Raw genomic sequence first — 15,837 nt, forward strand, 5'->3', positions numbered from 1 at the left:
TCTGGTCGCGTGGGAACCAGGAAGTAATTATGTTCACATAAACAATAGTGAGAGCGATTTAGAGGTTTCACTCTAAAATAAAATGTTCACTCCACTGATGGCTAGTTTTAGGGTTGGTGTTTGGATTTGGATTGGGGGTTGTGTTAAAAAAATATGCATTCTTGTTGACAGTATTACATAATTTACAACTAAAAATACAATTTGCTTCTGAGGCCACTCTATGTATATTTCACCTAAAAACATTCGACCTACTGTTACGAAATTCACAGAGTGATCAGCCTGGTGAGGAATCTCAGAAGCAGGAGACTTAAGTAAAAGTCACAATTTGCTTTCCATTTAATCTCTGAGATATATAGTATATCAATCTGAGATATAAAGAGATCTATTTTGTGGCTTCTTTCCTATGTAGTGATGGGAAGTGCGATTCTTTTCCACTAACCGTTTCTATCGGATGGTCAATTTCAATGAACCAGTTCAAAAAAACGATTTACCAGTTTTTTTAAGTCAAGTAATGACATCACTGTACATAATGCTAATAACCCATTGTCGTAGAATACATGCTCAAACACATTCAATAAAGCCATATGTAAGTGCAAATTGCTGATTATTAAATTTTACTGAATTAAGTTATAATAATAAGGGTGTTTATTGTCAGTGTTTCATTCAGTGATCTTACAATACATCCAATATTAAAGTACCCAGTACTGACACTGATATACAAACACCGATGTTCTACATGTCTAAAGCTTATAAAGTGATTAAACTAGACTTAATCAACTCACTCTTTTTTAAAGAAACCATGATCCAGCTCATAACAACTTCAAATACACTCTGCATGCACAATAATCAATACAAAAAATGTATTTACATCTCTCGACTGAAAAGTTTAACACCCTGAAGCCTTCGTTTCATGCATGCTCATCAGCAGCTCACTGACCAGCAGTTCTTAGTATTATGTCCGAAAGAGACGATTCTCAGATCAGTGTACTGTTGTCTCGAGAACTGCTGTGATCACAATGTACAATGTACTGTTGATGCCAGAGCTGCTCACCCCAGATCAGCGTACTGTTGACTCGAGAACTACTGCGTGCGACTCAATGTAATGTTGACGCAAGAGCAGCTGTCCCCGGATCAGTGAGCATAATAAAAATGGTAATACAATCAAGTCATAAATATATTTCCAATATATTTTATTTGTTATACTTCCTGCTCTTCAGCAAAATAAACCAGAAAGATTAATTTCACTCCTTAATCATACACATGCTCAATATATAGTTCACACTATGTCGGAGACCTCTGAAAGAGCAATTGTCAGTTCAGTGTACTGTTGACTCAAGAACTGTTACGAGCGACTCATTGTACTGTTCACACGAGAACTGTTGTGACCAAAGCATTGTCCGATTTGTGAACCAGCTGGAGCTGTTCATTTCAAGGATGAGTTAGGAAAAGCAGGTCTCACCAGTTCTAGGATCATGTTACTCTCGGTTATCGGCACATTTCGCATCGGAGTATCAGGCACATCCGAGAGACAGGTTTAGAAAGAGTAACTTGTGTATCAGTGTTGACTCGAGACACTAAATGTTTCAAAGATTCAGTCTGAATTGGTGAACTGGTTCAACTCCTTCACAAAAAAGACCCGTTTCAAAAGAATTATTTGTTCACAAATTAGACATCACTATTCCTATATGGGCTCACAGTTGACAGACATGCTGCACTTGATGTCTTTGATGTGTGTGATGCATACTCCTCCTTCACTGGTACTTCATACCTCACAGCAATCATCTCCTTACTAATGTTCCTCTCAACCACCAATGCTCTATTTTCATGGAATGGGCTGAGTAATCAAGGCTATCTGGGGATCTGCGATGACTTCAATAAGTCATGATTGCAGACACATGTGAAGTGGAGGAAACAGGCCTGCATCTATCTTAATCAGGTGGACAGTGTGTCAATAGTGGTGACAGAAGGCAAACAGACAGACGAAAAGCCCCAACCCAGATAGGCAATCACTAAACTTAAGATTCTCTCGGGTGGGGCAATAAACTAAGAGAGGAAATTGGAGGGTGGCCACGTGCCGGTTGCAGAAGTCTAACAGATTGGTCAAGTTGTTCAGGGGGAGAACGATACAGACAATGGGATGTTCTAACCCTTACACACACCTCATAGACTTATGTGGTTCTCACACCCTTAATCCACAGGGTGATAATTTGTAGTCTAAAATATACAGTGGTATTTGGCTGAGCTGCATACCCTCCCATTGGGGGATTTAACTAAGCTGATGTGTTGGGTCTTAGCTGCATTCATTCACATGCTATGCAGGCCCATGGATCAGAGTGGATGTGGATTCAAAGGGCAGCGACAAATGTATGCATTTATAAAAAAGGTGGTAAAAATTTGTTTCACTTAGGTTGTGAGTGGCCAGCAGTGCAATGAGAGCTCAAGGCTTTAAAAGACTTACATTATCTATGTTCAGGACCAAGGCTTTGTGTTACAATGTGGGTCAGTGTGCAATGCAATTTTGTATATTTATTGATGATTTCTGAGCTTCTTTCATCAGCCAACAGAAACACTCAAAACATTACAGATCCAAAACACTACATCTAATTTGTTTAAGAGTCATTAACTGAAACCACATTCATGCCTCTAACTTCCCATGTTCTATCTTACAATAAGTTTTACACCAATAGATTTTGACTATGTCGGTATCAGAAACCTACATTTTTAAGATTTGAGTCACTTATATGAATAAGACACCACTAGTCATTGGCGAAACCAAGACCACTCCCTGATAGGAGCAAAAATACATAATATCCCTTTTTTAACACCAGGAACTCTCAGTGCCTTTCATAGTAACTTGGGGTTCAGTACTGAATCACTCACTGACAACCACCTTAGAGTGAGAGTTCATTATTAGACACAGGCTTGAGGTTTTTTAAGACACCTAACACATGCTCAGACCAAATATAGGCTACTCATTCACAGTTATAGGGTGCAAAGAAATGTAATATTAATCTTTGTCAGAGCACTGCATAGAATTTTCTGCTTTCAAAGTGCAATTCATGTTATCAAATTGGCCTACAGTGGTGACAAACCTCGAAATGTACTGATGGGATGAACATATGATACAAATGAGGATTGGTACTAAAATAATTTTATCACCAATAAAATCCTTGAGAATACATTGAGAACGCACCAAAATAGATTATAGCGTTACCGAAGCCTTGAATATAGGGTTCTTAGAACGTGCGATGCAATGAAAGCTGACCGAATAATGAACATGAGAAAGTTCTTTATGGTCCCTTACAAACAAATATTTCCAGGATAACCAAAGTTTCTACTGTAGATCTGACAACTGTCATCAATCAATCAATAAATAAAAAGAATAATAAAAAAATAAAAAATATGGATAAGCCTATATTATAAAGAACAATATTTATTTATGGTTTAACAGTGCTAACTATTGTTTATCAATGGACATTATTGAAAGAGTCTACTGTAAAATAACAATGAATTCATATGGGATGTATATTATAACAATATAATAAGCTTTTAGACTCTTTCTGTTATGGTTTATAATATTTATTTATCTATTTATTGATGGCAGTGGTGCCTATACTGTACACTCCAAAAATATTGCAGCCTATTTTTAAGATTTACACATTTCAATTTCATTACAAAATTTCATAACATTTGATCGTGCAATCTACAACAAAATTACATTTATTAAACTTAAAATAATAATTTTAATAAATACTGCTCTATTTAATTGAACTGAATTTTGTTATGAAATTGAAATGCGTAAATCTGACAAATAGGCTAAAATATAGGCTATATGCTTTTTTAAATGTACCAAGTTATAGTTTTACAAGAGTAGGCTAATAATAACTGTATAGTAACTATGGTTACCATTGTCAATTTGTGTAAAGGATTTTTATGAAGGATCGAGTAGCCTATACATTATATGATGATAGATAAATATGCAGTACATAAAATAATACTTCAGTAAGTGTCACTCTTAGTGCATGCAATTACATTAGATGAACATGCTGTAACTATAACAAAATGTTTAAAGCTCTTTTATTATTATTATTATTATTATTAAATTAACTCTTTAAGTAGGCTTAAACGCAAAGTAAGTCACACATTGTTATTCTATATACATTACCTTATTAATTTCAGGAAACATGTCGCTTTTTGACACGTTGATAGTCAGCACATCCAAATCATAAGGCATAAGAAAGAAATATCGTTCGCTATTAAATCCAGCAGGAAACTTGCACGTGCAACCCTAAAAATCCTTGACTTGTCAGCTGTGGGAAATATCAGCGAATGGCAACAGCAAATGAGAGCGAGAACTTCGCGAAATGAAGTGTTTCTCCGATGAGGAGGAGGAGGAGGAGGAGGAGGAGGAGAGGTTTTGAAATGCTTTCGTCAGTAAGAGATTAACGGAATGAGGCAAGCTGTCAGTCTCCATGACGTGAATGTCCCGAGATCTGCCACCTGTTCAGGTTTTCCAGCCTAACTGCAGATAGCACTCTGTACTGTATATAGATTTGTTTACGTGCGCTTACCTATAACTGAACACATATGCTTGCCATTTTTGCGCACTACATTTGTTTGCCAAGTCATGGCACTCCTAAAGTGGTAATCCGGCACAGTTATGTGGCACAATGTCCTAATGTGCAGCTGCACAAGTCAGCGTCTAAAAACACAGTTTTTCTTAGTGTGTACTTGTCCGGCGAGTTCCTCCGCTCAGTTTCCACACTTTGACACGGGCTAAATATGCAATGGCACCGCCTCCTCATGTTTACTGCCCTCTGTTTAAGTTACCAGCTGTCAACGAATGATGTGTTTCTAATAAATAACGCCTATCAGTACATCGGCATTCGTGAAGTCTCGTATATATTTTAAAATGTCAGTGCAATGGGCGAGCTAATCTCTTAAAAAACGCCCCTCAATCAAACATATCAACTCAGTGATTGAGTTGAATGGAAGACAATTATCATATTAAAGGTGCACTTGGTAATGTTTTTCACTGTACATTTTTTGCACCCTTAAAGAAATATATGGTTTGACAAATATGTTGTAAAATGATGTAGATTTACTTGGAATGAACAGTTCAAAAAGCTATTTTATTCTACATCAGGGTGGTCGCTCCACTGTGGGGGCTGCCATGTTGAGATCACATGACTAGCCAAATACTACTCACTTTATCTCGGTATACCAACATTATCTGACACTTTCGATGGCAGAGTAAATTAATCATGGTTGACAAATATGCCTGCAAATAGTTTAGTTTGGATTACATTTACAGTCTCCATCTGTCTTCATCTATAGCATGTATGCCACAATGCATAACCGAATATTTGAAGGAAGGACTTTATTTTGAAGCCCCTCCTCTCCAACCAGCTTCATATAACTTCATATGATCCAATCAATTTCCGATAAAAAAAATAAATAAAAAAAAAACACATTATAGAAATAAAATGGGTTGTGAAAACCGTTTCATGTTGACTGAGAGGCTTGATATTGCACAATAATTTCTGATTATGACCACATCATAATTATAAAACAGAAATCAATTAATATGGACTTCTATGGACAGTTTGACAGCTTAATAGGCAAATGCAAAACATACATTTCAAGCCATCCTAAGTGACAAATATTCATGCAAGTTAACACTTTTTTTCACACCTATTCCCTATAGACAACAAGCATGGCATGGCAGAGTTGGAAGCTGTCAACTGTATGTGATTCAACGTGGCTCACCATGCAGAACTATTATCGAACCGCCTTTCTCAAATGTCAGACTCAGGCAGCCTTTATCTATACTAATTTAGGCCTAAGACAGATAGTGATCATAGTTCTGAAAATGTGAAATGGAATGGCAAAGAATACATAAACATATACTGTGTTTTCTCCTCAGTTCACAAGATGAATGTGCAGCTGAGAGAGATCTTATTTTCTGCCTTATTTCGCTTCATATTAATACAAAATGACAATGACAGCAAGATTTCTTTCAGAGAACCACTCTACTGACAGCAGCACTCGCAGCTACCGCAACCAAGCCACGCCCACCAACTCAAGTCAGTAACTAATCTATTCTTTGTATGATGCTTACGATGAGGTGAACTTGAGGCCTCTCAAATTGCACATGGGTAGTTGATAAGAAACATGTCCATGGATATTTATAAACAAGATTTTAGATTCAATGTAAATGAATATGTAAGTGAATGTGTATTGTTTAGGTGCAGCAACTGATCACTATTGCTTATAAGCCATTTTTAATCACTTTATGACTTCACTGCTGTGACAAATTACATTTTTTAAAGAGCAAATAATCAATGTAGTTTCTAAATTAATATGGGGTCTTAAAAGCTGCATGCGTATTAAAAAAATAATAAACAGAAAACTGTTTTAGAGGGAGTATAGCATGTCATACCACATAAAATAAATAAATACAATCTTTCACAAATATTTCATGTCAACTACTCAAATATATGGAATTAATGGACATAAGTAAGCTTTAAATGTGGTGGGTGTAAATCTGATGTGGTATTTTTTATTTGGTCTACAGTGAACAATTAAAAAAAAATAAATAATTCAAATGAATGCAAAAATACTGAATATGGGTTGATCATTAAACTTCATCACAAATGTACATTAATGACTGAAAGTAAGCCATTTCCAAGTATGTCAAGGTTTGCTTACTCATTACATGCATTTTTGCTCCCTGTAACCATGGAGTAAAATCTTCGACTGTAACTGTGCACCCATAACATCCTAACTTAGTCTCAGGGAAGTACGATTTTTCCAGTGCAACTAATTACTCCCTTGAGAGAGCAAGAAAGACTACCTGCTGAAGCAGAGAGAGAGAGAGAGAGAGAGAGAGAGAGAGAGAGATGGGAATGATGAACAAACACTCTCGTTATTGCGGGGGTCAGGGGAGAGCTGATTATGATTAGTGTTTTTGTTACATAACCTAAAAGCACTCCAGTATCTGTCATGGCGAGCTGTACCTGATGGAGTGCTCCTTCAGCACAATGGAGCTCAGAGAGTGCACATGCATGACACTTCTTTGCTAGCCCAATCTCTATGAGCTTGCCAGCATCTCCCGTCCATCCTATTCAAAGCTCCCTATTACAAAAATAACAGCTCTGCATGACTGAAACCAGTCATGGAAATGTGCGAGGTATATCATACCCCTCAAACATTCACCACAGTGGATGGTGACAATAATTCATATACTGTGATGAACTGTTTATTTGCATTTCAGAACCAGCCCCCCGTGTATTTAAAGTAATATTTACCTTTGGTATATGGTTTTCATTAGCGTGGAAATGAAGTCCTTGACTGAAATACCACAAGTAATTTTCAGTCCTTTGATCATCTCATCACCCAGATCTAAGCTTGTTTTAAAGGCCTAGTCCACCCAAAAGTGACCACAACTGTCATAAAAAAAGCATAATAAACGTGGTCCATAAGTCCATAGGACTACTAAAAGTAGACCATTCAGCTCGATTGCAAGTTTTCCAAACCCATACAATAGCTTTGTAAGAACAGACTGAAATGTCAGTTGTTTTCTGGATTGTAACCTAAACTGATTATACAATTGACAAATTACTATTTTGCTTTTTAAATATTAAGTGATCGAGATGCAGAGATGTATCAGCCAAATATCTGTATCGGCCGATAAAAGCAATTATCTGCGGACATCGGCCAATTGTTTGAAAACAGCCTATAATATAGACAGATTATTTCCTGCCATAAGGGGGCAGAAAACCGTGTCAGACAATTAGCCTACAACACTGTGCTGTGTGTAAAAGAAAATGCTTCCACGTGTGACCCCGTATCCACATGCGTGGACCTTGTATTATTTGGGTTTGCTATACACAACACACAGGGTTGGAAAGGTTACTTTTGAAATGTATTCCACTACAGATTACAGAATACGTGCTGTAAAATGTCACTTGTAATGTATTCCGTTAGATTACTCAAGGTCAGTAACGTATTCTACATACTTTGGATTACATCTTCAGCACTTGAAGATTTTTTCACTTGTTTTGACTATAAAAACTCTTCCATGTTAAAAAAACATTCTCTGAAAAACCTAAATATCTTATGCAGTGTTGTTTCTAAAACAAGATAAATCAAATTGATCTTGTTTTAATGATTTTTAGATATTTTTACAGGAAAACAATCAAAAAAATATTATCAAGAATAAGATTTTTGCCCTAATATCAAAAGGTCTTACTAGAAAAAATAAATTATGATCTAATGTGAATTTTCTAATGTGAAACGTCTTTCGGTGTTTTCCATTGAAACCTATTTGGGTGTAAAGAGTAGAGTCTCTAGTTTAATTTGATATGCCGTTTTAAAAAGTCATACATTTTTCGTGCATCAGTGCGCTGATAACTGGATGTCTACATATGGGGATTTTGGTACATATGTGGATTATTCCCTCAAAAGTTGAAAAAACATGTTAGTTATTTTGAATAACTTTCAACATTATCACATCTGGGGGTCTTTTCAATTCATTTTAATATAAAAGCGGTTAGCACTGTCGCCTCACAGCAAGAAGGTCGTGGGTTCAAACCCTGGTTGCCCCGGCCTTTCTGTGTGGAGTTTGCATGTTCTCCCCGTGTCTGCGTGGGTTCTCTCTGGGTACTCCGGCTTCCTCCCACCATCCAAAAGACATGCAGGCTAGGTTAATTGGTGTCTCCAAAAAAATTGCCCTAGATGTGGATGTGGATGTGGAGGTGAGTGTGAGTGTATGTCTGTCTATGTGTGGCCCTGCGATGGACTGGCGACCTGTCCAGGGTGTCCCCCGCCTTTCTCCCAATGTTAGCTGGGATAGGCTCCAGCCCCCCGCGACCCTGTACACAGGATAAGCCGATGACGATGGATGGATGGATGGATGTGCAATACAGTTCAATACATTAGTAAATGCGTTCCTATATTTACTGTGCATTTTCACATTGAGAATTAAGAATCAATGGGTTCATTAAATGTACATTACGTTAGTTCAATAGCTTTCTTTGGAGCTAAGTGCATTCTCTCCTAAAAATGTTTGGCAGACACGGGACAATGGTAATCAATAATTCGCTTCAGAATTTATAATGCTTTTTTTTTAAGATGGTTGTCAGTGATGCTGGCCATGGAGTGGATGATGCTGGCCATTACTTTAAATACAAATTGTTCATTCAGCTTTACAGAAAATATGCTGTAAAGTCTGTAACATCTCAAAAACATGAATATCCTGGAAACATAAACAATTTGATTAAAAATATCAAACTTTCAATATCTTGCTATTATTTAAAATTTCACAACTTGGTGGATATCGATTTTTAGGAAAATGTATTGCTCTAGAAATGTATTTATACATTTGACTTTTTTGCTTTTTATTGGGTGCTACTGGTTGCAAATCAAAAAGGGTGAAAATGACAGCAGAATTGGATATTTGCAAGCTTTGCACTGTTAGAAATGTACAAGGTGGAAATACCGTAAAAAAATCTCAATGCTTAACACAGCAAGGAATATGATGAGCTTGATAATGCTTCAGCTAAAAGGGACAAGCTTCATCATTCAGTTAATATGGGTAAAGAATATTAAAGATAATAAAGAAATCTAACCAATTAACAAGAGGCTATTTAGCCTTTAGTTAATGTGAGTTAAGAATGTTAAAGTGAGACCAATTTCTCTGAAACATGGAAGCCATGTAGAGACATATACTGTAGAACAAAGTTATTATTTACAATTAATTATTTAATTATTAAAGTTGTGTAAATATCAGAGATTTGAAACCAGGTATCATATAAAGAGCTGAACCACCAAACTCTCTGTATCAGTATCAGCATACGTTGCTCCAAATAATAGGATATCGTATCGGCACACACATTTTGTATTGGTGCATTCAGGTTAATCTCAGCATACAGAAATGCACAACTCATCTTATGTGACAGTGAACAAAGCTTATTGCAAAAACAATTATATGTACTAATACACTCCACTTTGAATTGGGTGACTACTACATTTATTAGCATTTATTAGCACAACACAAGCTGAATTTCAATTTCAATTTCTAGAGTTCTACGTACACTTATTCATTATTCATTAGCACTAATGCTGGTGGTGGACATTTTTAGGAGACAGCTTTGTTGGTAGAAGTTCACTAATCTTTACCTCAGGTTGAACCCTCCTGTTTCTGTGATTGTGTGTGGTGCCCCAGCAGTTCTGGAGGATCTCAAAGCCACAGCAGAGCAGTGTGGTTCCTTCTCCACCCATGGCAGGTTCTCCACATTTTCTGGTTACCACATGCCTCAGTCCCACCACATCATATCCACCGGCAGGTAAGGCACCCCTGAAGTTAACCAGGAACCACCTCAGATGAGTACAACAGTTTTTCTTCTTCAAAGAACTACAGGTCCATGATTCAGACTGATCTACACGGTGGGATACCTCCTTTTAGGCTTCTTCCAACTTCAGCTTGTATAGAACTGTGTGAAAGAAGACCATGAAATCTCTGGATCTATTGATTCAGGAGGATGTGGTCTCACTCACATCTCTGCATTAGATTTGAGAGTCCATCTCATGTGCCATCTCCACATCTCTGCTTGAGGAAATGTGTGCTGCAGGTGGGGATAAACAGGTGGAAACGTGTGTGAACAACGTGTGTGCACAGGGAGAGCTTGGTGACGTGTGGAGAGTACTCCACAAGGGATCTATCCTGAACCGGAGACTGAACCATGGGGGCTCTCAGCACCATCCTCCTCTTACTTTATGAGAAGCATCAGGGGACATCAGGGGAGTGATCCCTGACAGCAAAGCTCCACTCAGGGGCAGCACAAGCAGCTTCTCTTGGGCCTTCTGGTTCCTCCTCCCTCCCTGAGACCGTATCCTGGAGACAGAGCCGGAGATATTTCCTACCCTCTGTCACACACATTCCCCCAGGACGCTGACAAACAGCAGTCAAGTGCAAAGAAGAAATCTTATCCCCCGGCATGCACACGTAGGCTTTGGTCTCCACTGCAGCACTTAAGCAGCTACACCACAGAGAGAGTGAGAAAACTAACTCTGCCCTTCAGAGTTATCTCTCACCCTTTCACCTCAGGGTGAAAAATCTGACCGTTTCACCCATGGGGGCTGGGTAAACAGACAACTGTGAGGTCTTAAGTGTAAAACTACATCTCTCAATTCCATTTAAAAGAGAGCACAAATTGGATTTGGATTCCTAATGAGAATTAGGGGGTAAAATAGGCTTATTTTTGTGCAAAATAGAATATCTTATTGGTTTCTGGAGTAAAATAGCATCAGGAAATTTTCTTCACAGGTTTTATGAGAATCACCCGGACATCACAAGACTTTTAATAGGTAAAATAATTTTTATGTTTTATGCAATTGATATTACAAAAATCCACCAAAATGCACCCAAGGATCATATAATGGATGTGTTTGGATTGGCATAAAAAACTTGCAATAGTATTTTAATCCAATATACAAAATCTACAGTACTTTGTGTGCATTAACTTGGGAAATATGTTCTTTTAAAAATTATTTAAAAAATTGGAAGTACTGTACATAAAAGCACCCATATTACTCTTCTTGTGCTTAACAATAAGCAGAGAACTATACAATTCATTTGCAAACTGTTCAATTGTTCTAGAGTTGTTTTTTTGTGGCAGTAAAAGAGCCACAAAAGGTAATTGATTATAAAACACTTGGGCAATTATTAGAGGTACTTGCTAAGGCAAGCATAACTATAACCATTGCTCATACAAACAAAACCCTTACCTTATGTATTACTCTTCGGCACGTAATTTGTCCAGCATCGTTTCATGCTACTGACATACAGTAAATTGAGCAGCTTGTTGAGAAGAGGTGTGCTATTAATTTTCTAAGAGATTAAACTTGCAATTTTAACAGTATGCATGCACCTATGACTAGTGGCTTGACAGGTCTAATATAATGCTAATAATAATGCTATTACAATATTGATGGTGAAAACTGGGCATAGCTGCACAGTCAGTATCACCCATTGAAATGTTCCATGGAATCCCCTTGTGAATGGAACAGATGGACTTGTATTGACCGCTGGCAGATATGCAACATTAGCATCTATAAAGCTGGGTATAAGTCGCTCAGGAAGAACACCATCATCCAATAGCAGGTTTTAGGATGTTGTGGCTATATGGATTAACCACAAGTGACAGGTAGGAAGCAAGAAGATAAAGCGTAGCTAAAGACTGCACCTTAGCTATTAATTGTTTTAGCACATCTCAACATTTGCGCCTTAATGAAACTACAGATGTTAGTGGAGCACGGTGTCAAAATCCTCAGTATTCATAAAACAGTAGGTGACATCAATGAAATTCTGAAGTGTGTATCCACTGGACCCTTTACTATCCCTTAATAATAATGCCATGCCAGCTGCGGAGACGTCACAATCAAAATGCTGTATCAAAAGATTAGCTGTATCAAACTGCAAGTTGGGCAGCTTCTTTTAACTAAGTATACAGGCTACCAAGAAAGTTGTTCCTTGTGGTTAATTTGTACTTGTTTAACAATACCAAAGCAGATTTTTTCATGGTTTCGGGTCATGGGACAATGCCCAAGTTCCCGGATTCATACTACTCATTTGTATACCTAAAAACATACATTTTAATGGCCGAGAAGTACATAATTCATAAAATGCAGTACATACTCTAACAGTACATAAATTAGGATGCAGCCTAGAGTTGTCTAGTGTAGTAATATTACTTATAATCACTGAAGTAGTCTTTTTCTACATTATGACAAAGACAAAACTAGCAGCATGCCTGAAAACTCAAATTACTAAACACCTGGCAATTTTGTTACAAAATACATTAAATTGTTACAATATTATGTATTCAGAAGTTACAAAAACATCATCAATATTTAGTTCCTAGTTCCTAAATGCGCAAAGCTTTTTGCTGCAGTACACTTAAGCTATGTTTCAAAACCTTGTGAGCCGCATTTGTGGGCTTCATAGGCACATATGAGATTTTGGAACACAGAGTTTGGCAGTAATATCAAGATATTAGTTTAAAATGTATTTGTGAAGTTATTCACCATTTTGCCTCCACAAGTTTTAAGAGGCCCTATGGTGTGACAAATGTATTTTTAAAAGTACAAATATTATATATAGTTTTTCAATTAATATGAGATATGAATAGCTGCATGTACATTATTGTTCAAAAGTTTGGGGTCACTTGACTGAAAAGTTTCTCAAGATCTTAAAAATCCTTTGACCTGAAGGTGTATGCTTAAAATGTTTGAAATTAGTTTTGTAGACAAAAATATAATTGTGCCAACATATTAATATACGTAATTACAAAACTAAACTTTTATTTAAAAAAAAGTTGATGACCGAATAATAAAGAAAAGCAGCCACTAAGTGCCCAACATATAGATGGGAACTCCTTCAATACTGTTTAAAAGCATCCCAGGGTGATTCCTCAAGAAGTTGGTTTAGAAAGTGTCAAGAGTAAATTTCTGCTAAATCTAGGCAAAGGGTGACTTCTTTGAATATGCTATAATATAACATAGTTTAGATTTATTTAGGATTTTTTTAGTCACAACATATTTCCCATAATTCCATTTCTATTATTCCATAGTTGTGATGATTGTATTATTATTCTAAAATGTGAAAAAAAATTTTTTTAAATGAGTAAGTGACCCTAAACATTTGAATGGTAGTGTATTTAAAAAATGTGCAAAATGCTCTTTAAAACGATATAGCATGTCACACTGCAGGACAAAATCTGTTCATGTCACCTAGTACACACATAGTTCAAAATAATAAATAAATACGTAAAAGTTATATTTTTAAAAAACACTTCCTGCTCTGAATTCATTGTACGCCCCCTCTCTCATGAATCATACAGTGATGACTGACTCTAGAAATATTCTACAATGGGGTACTTCAATGAGTGGGCAGAGAGACACAGACTGACAATGCACTTATGCCAGCATGAACAGTATGTGTTACGTTATCTATCAAGGTCAGCTGTCTGGGCCAGGCCTCACATGGGCTAATCCCTATCACACACACAAACACACACACTTGCATACACATTTCCATACATACACACAGTGGATGGGAAAGGATGACAATGATAACATTCAATGTCTATTCATGTTTGAATTACAAGTACATCTGATGTCTAATTTCTCTGAGAAGATTTGCTTTTGTTGCCAGGGATTTTGTTTTCCTTTGACCTAGACTTCTGCTGAACCTTTGAGAACAGATGCCCAATAAACTGTCTAGGGCATGGATTGTGCCAAATTAACCTCTCTCATTTGAGTATGCTGTTCTCTCTCCTCTTATTTGAGCCAAATACAACTTATCCATCTTTTTCAGTCATCTGTCCAACAGAAATCTTAAAACTGAGGATTCAACTGATTATTAATCCTTATTTTCGTAATAAGTCAAGGATAAATATATGCTTATTAGTTACACATATCTTTTAAATACTTGATTCTGATTGTTCAATCACTGCATTGCCGTCTACATAGCTGTGCAAGATTTTTTTTTTTCTCCACAATTTGCAATGTGCTCTAAGTCACTACGCCACCATGAGGACTTTCCTCAATCTGGGTGGCAGAGGACGAATCTCAGTTGCCTCCACGTCTGAGACGTCAATCCTTGCATCTTATCACGTGGCTTGTTGAGCTTGTTACCGTGGAGACGTAGCACGTGTGGAGGCTTCACACTATTCTCTGCAGCATCCACACACATCTCACCACGTGCCCCACCGAGAGCAAGAACCACATTATAGCCACCACGAGGAGGTTTCCCCAAGTGAATCTACCCTCCCTAGCAACAGGGCCAGTTTGGTTATTTAGGAGACCTGGCTGGAGTGACTCAGCACGCCCTGGATTCGAACTCACAACTCCAGGGGTGATAGTCAGTGTCTTTACTCGCTGAGATTCCCAGGCCCTATAGCTGTACTAGATAAATGTTCCTTACCATTTACAGAGTACAACCCCAATTCCGAATAAAAATTCAATTTAACAATTAAATTCACATAGTAAAACATCAAATAATGTATTTTTCTAGTGCTTTTAATATAAGAATTGGGGTTAATTTTAATCTGAAGTGTGAAAATTCTGTCACCAAACTGACTTACAAAAACTATTTTTTTTTTCAAAGTTTTCCTAAACAATTCCCCCGTCTGCCATTGATTGAACAAATGGCTGTGTCTCAATCAGCTTCACAGCTCACTATGACATGCATCAGTATAGTGGGAGCACGAATTTGTGTATTTGAAGGGAACTGATGCACTGCTCATTGGGACGCTTATGACTCAATTATCCGCGACACGATAACGAGGTTCCGCGTTTAAACGCAGCTAGTATTAATCAGCAACATCACTGTATAACTGACACTATTGTGTTTTATCATTAGAAATAAAACACAATGTTATTTGAAAAATAAATGACAAATAAATATATATATATATATACACAAAGGAGTTTATTTTTTTTGTATCTTTTTTAAACAACCCTAATATTTAAAATATTATTTCCCCTTTATGAACATAATGAAACAATTATTTTAAAGAGAAAATAAGGCTTTGACATATATTTACACTTATGCTCATCCTCAACAATTTCAGAAGACTTGTTGAAATTTCTGGTAAAGGAACATAGTGAGCAATGATGCTCCCTGATTTTAATGGTGCATTCTGTCCATTTTTAGGGAGCTAACATTTCAGTGCACTGGAACGATTTTGCGATTGGGACAGTTCTAGAAATGACAGACTCCCTGGTTAGTGCCCTGAATACTGAAATAGGGTGCTGATTGATACACTCATA

General features: G+C 37.0%; 1 protein-coding gene across 4 annotated transcripts in view; it reads right to left on the reverse strand.

Annotated features, from left to right (window-relative positions):
- LOC127640721 (dual specificity tyrosine-phosphorylation-regulated kinase 4-like) overlaps positions 1-15,837 on the reverse strand; it is a 40,386-nt gene that overhangs the window by 21,135 nt on the left and 3,414 nt on the right. For 2 of the 4 annotated variants that reach the window (XM_052123434.1, XM_052123432.1), the window contains exon 1: positions 4,166-4,368. The exons of the other annotated variants lie outside the window; for them this stretch is intronic. In XM_052123434.1, the coding sequence (XP_051979394.1) occupies positions 4,166-4,234 (69 nt within the window). In that variant the 5' untranslated portion in view covers positions 4,235-4,368. Of the gene's footprint in view, positions 1-4,165; positions 4,369-15,837 lie in introns of those variants that run through there. 4 annotated transcript variants of the gene reach the window in all.

The sequence above is a fragment of the Xyrauchen texanus genome, chromosome 49 (genome assembly GCF_025860055.1).
Source record: "Xyrauchen texanus isolate HMW12.3.18 chromosome 49, RBS_HiC_50CHRs, whole genome shotgun sequence".
Lineage (NCBI taxonomy): Eukaryota > Metazoa > Chordata > Actinopteri > Cypriniformes > Catostomidae > Xyrauchen > Xyrauchen texanus.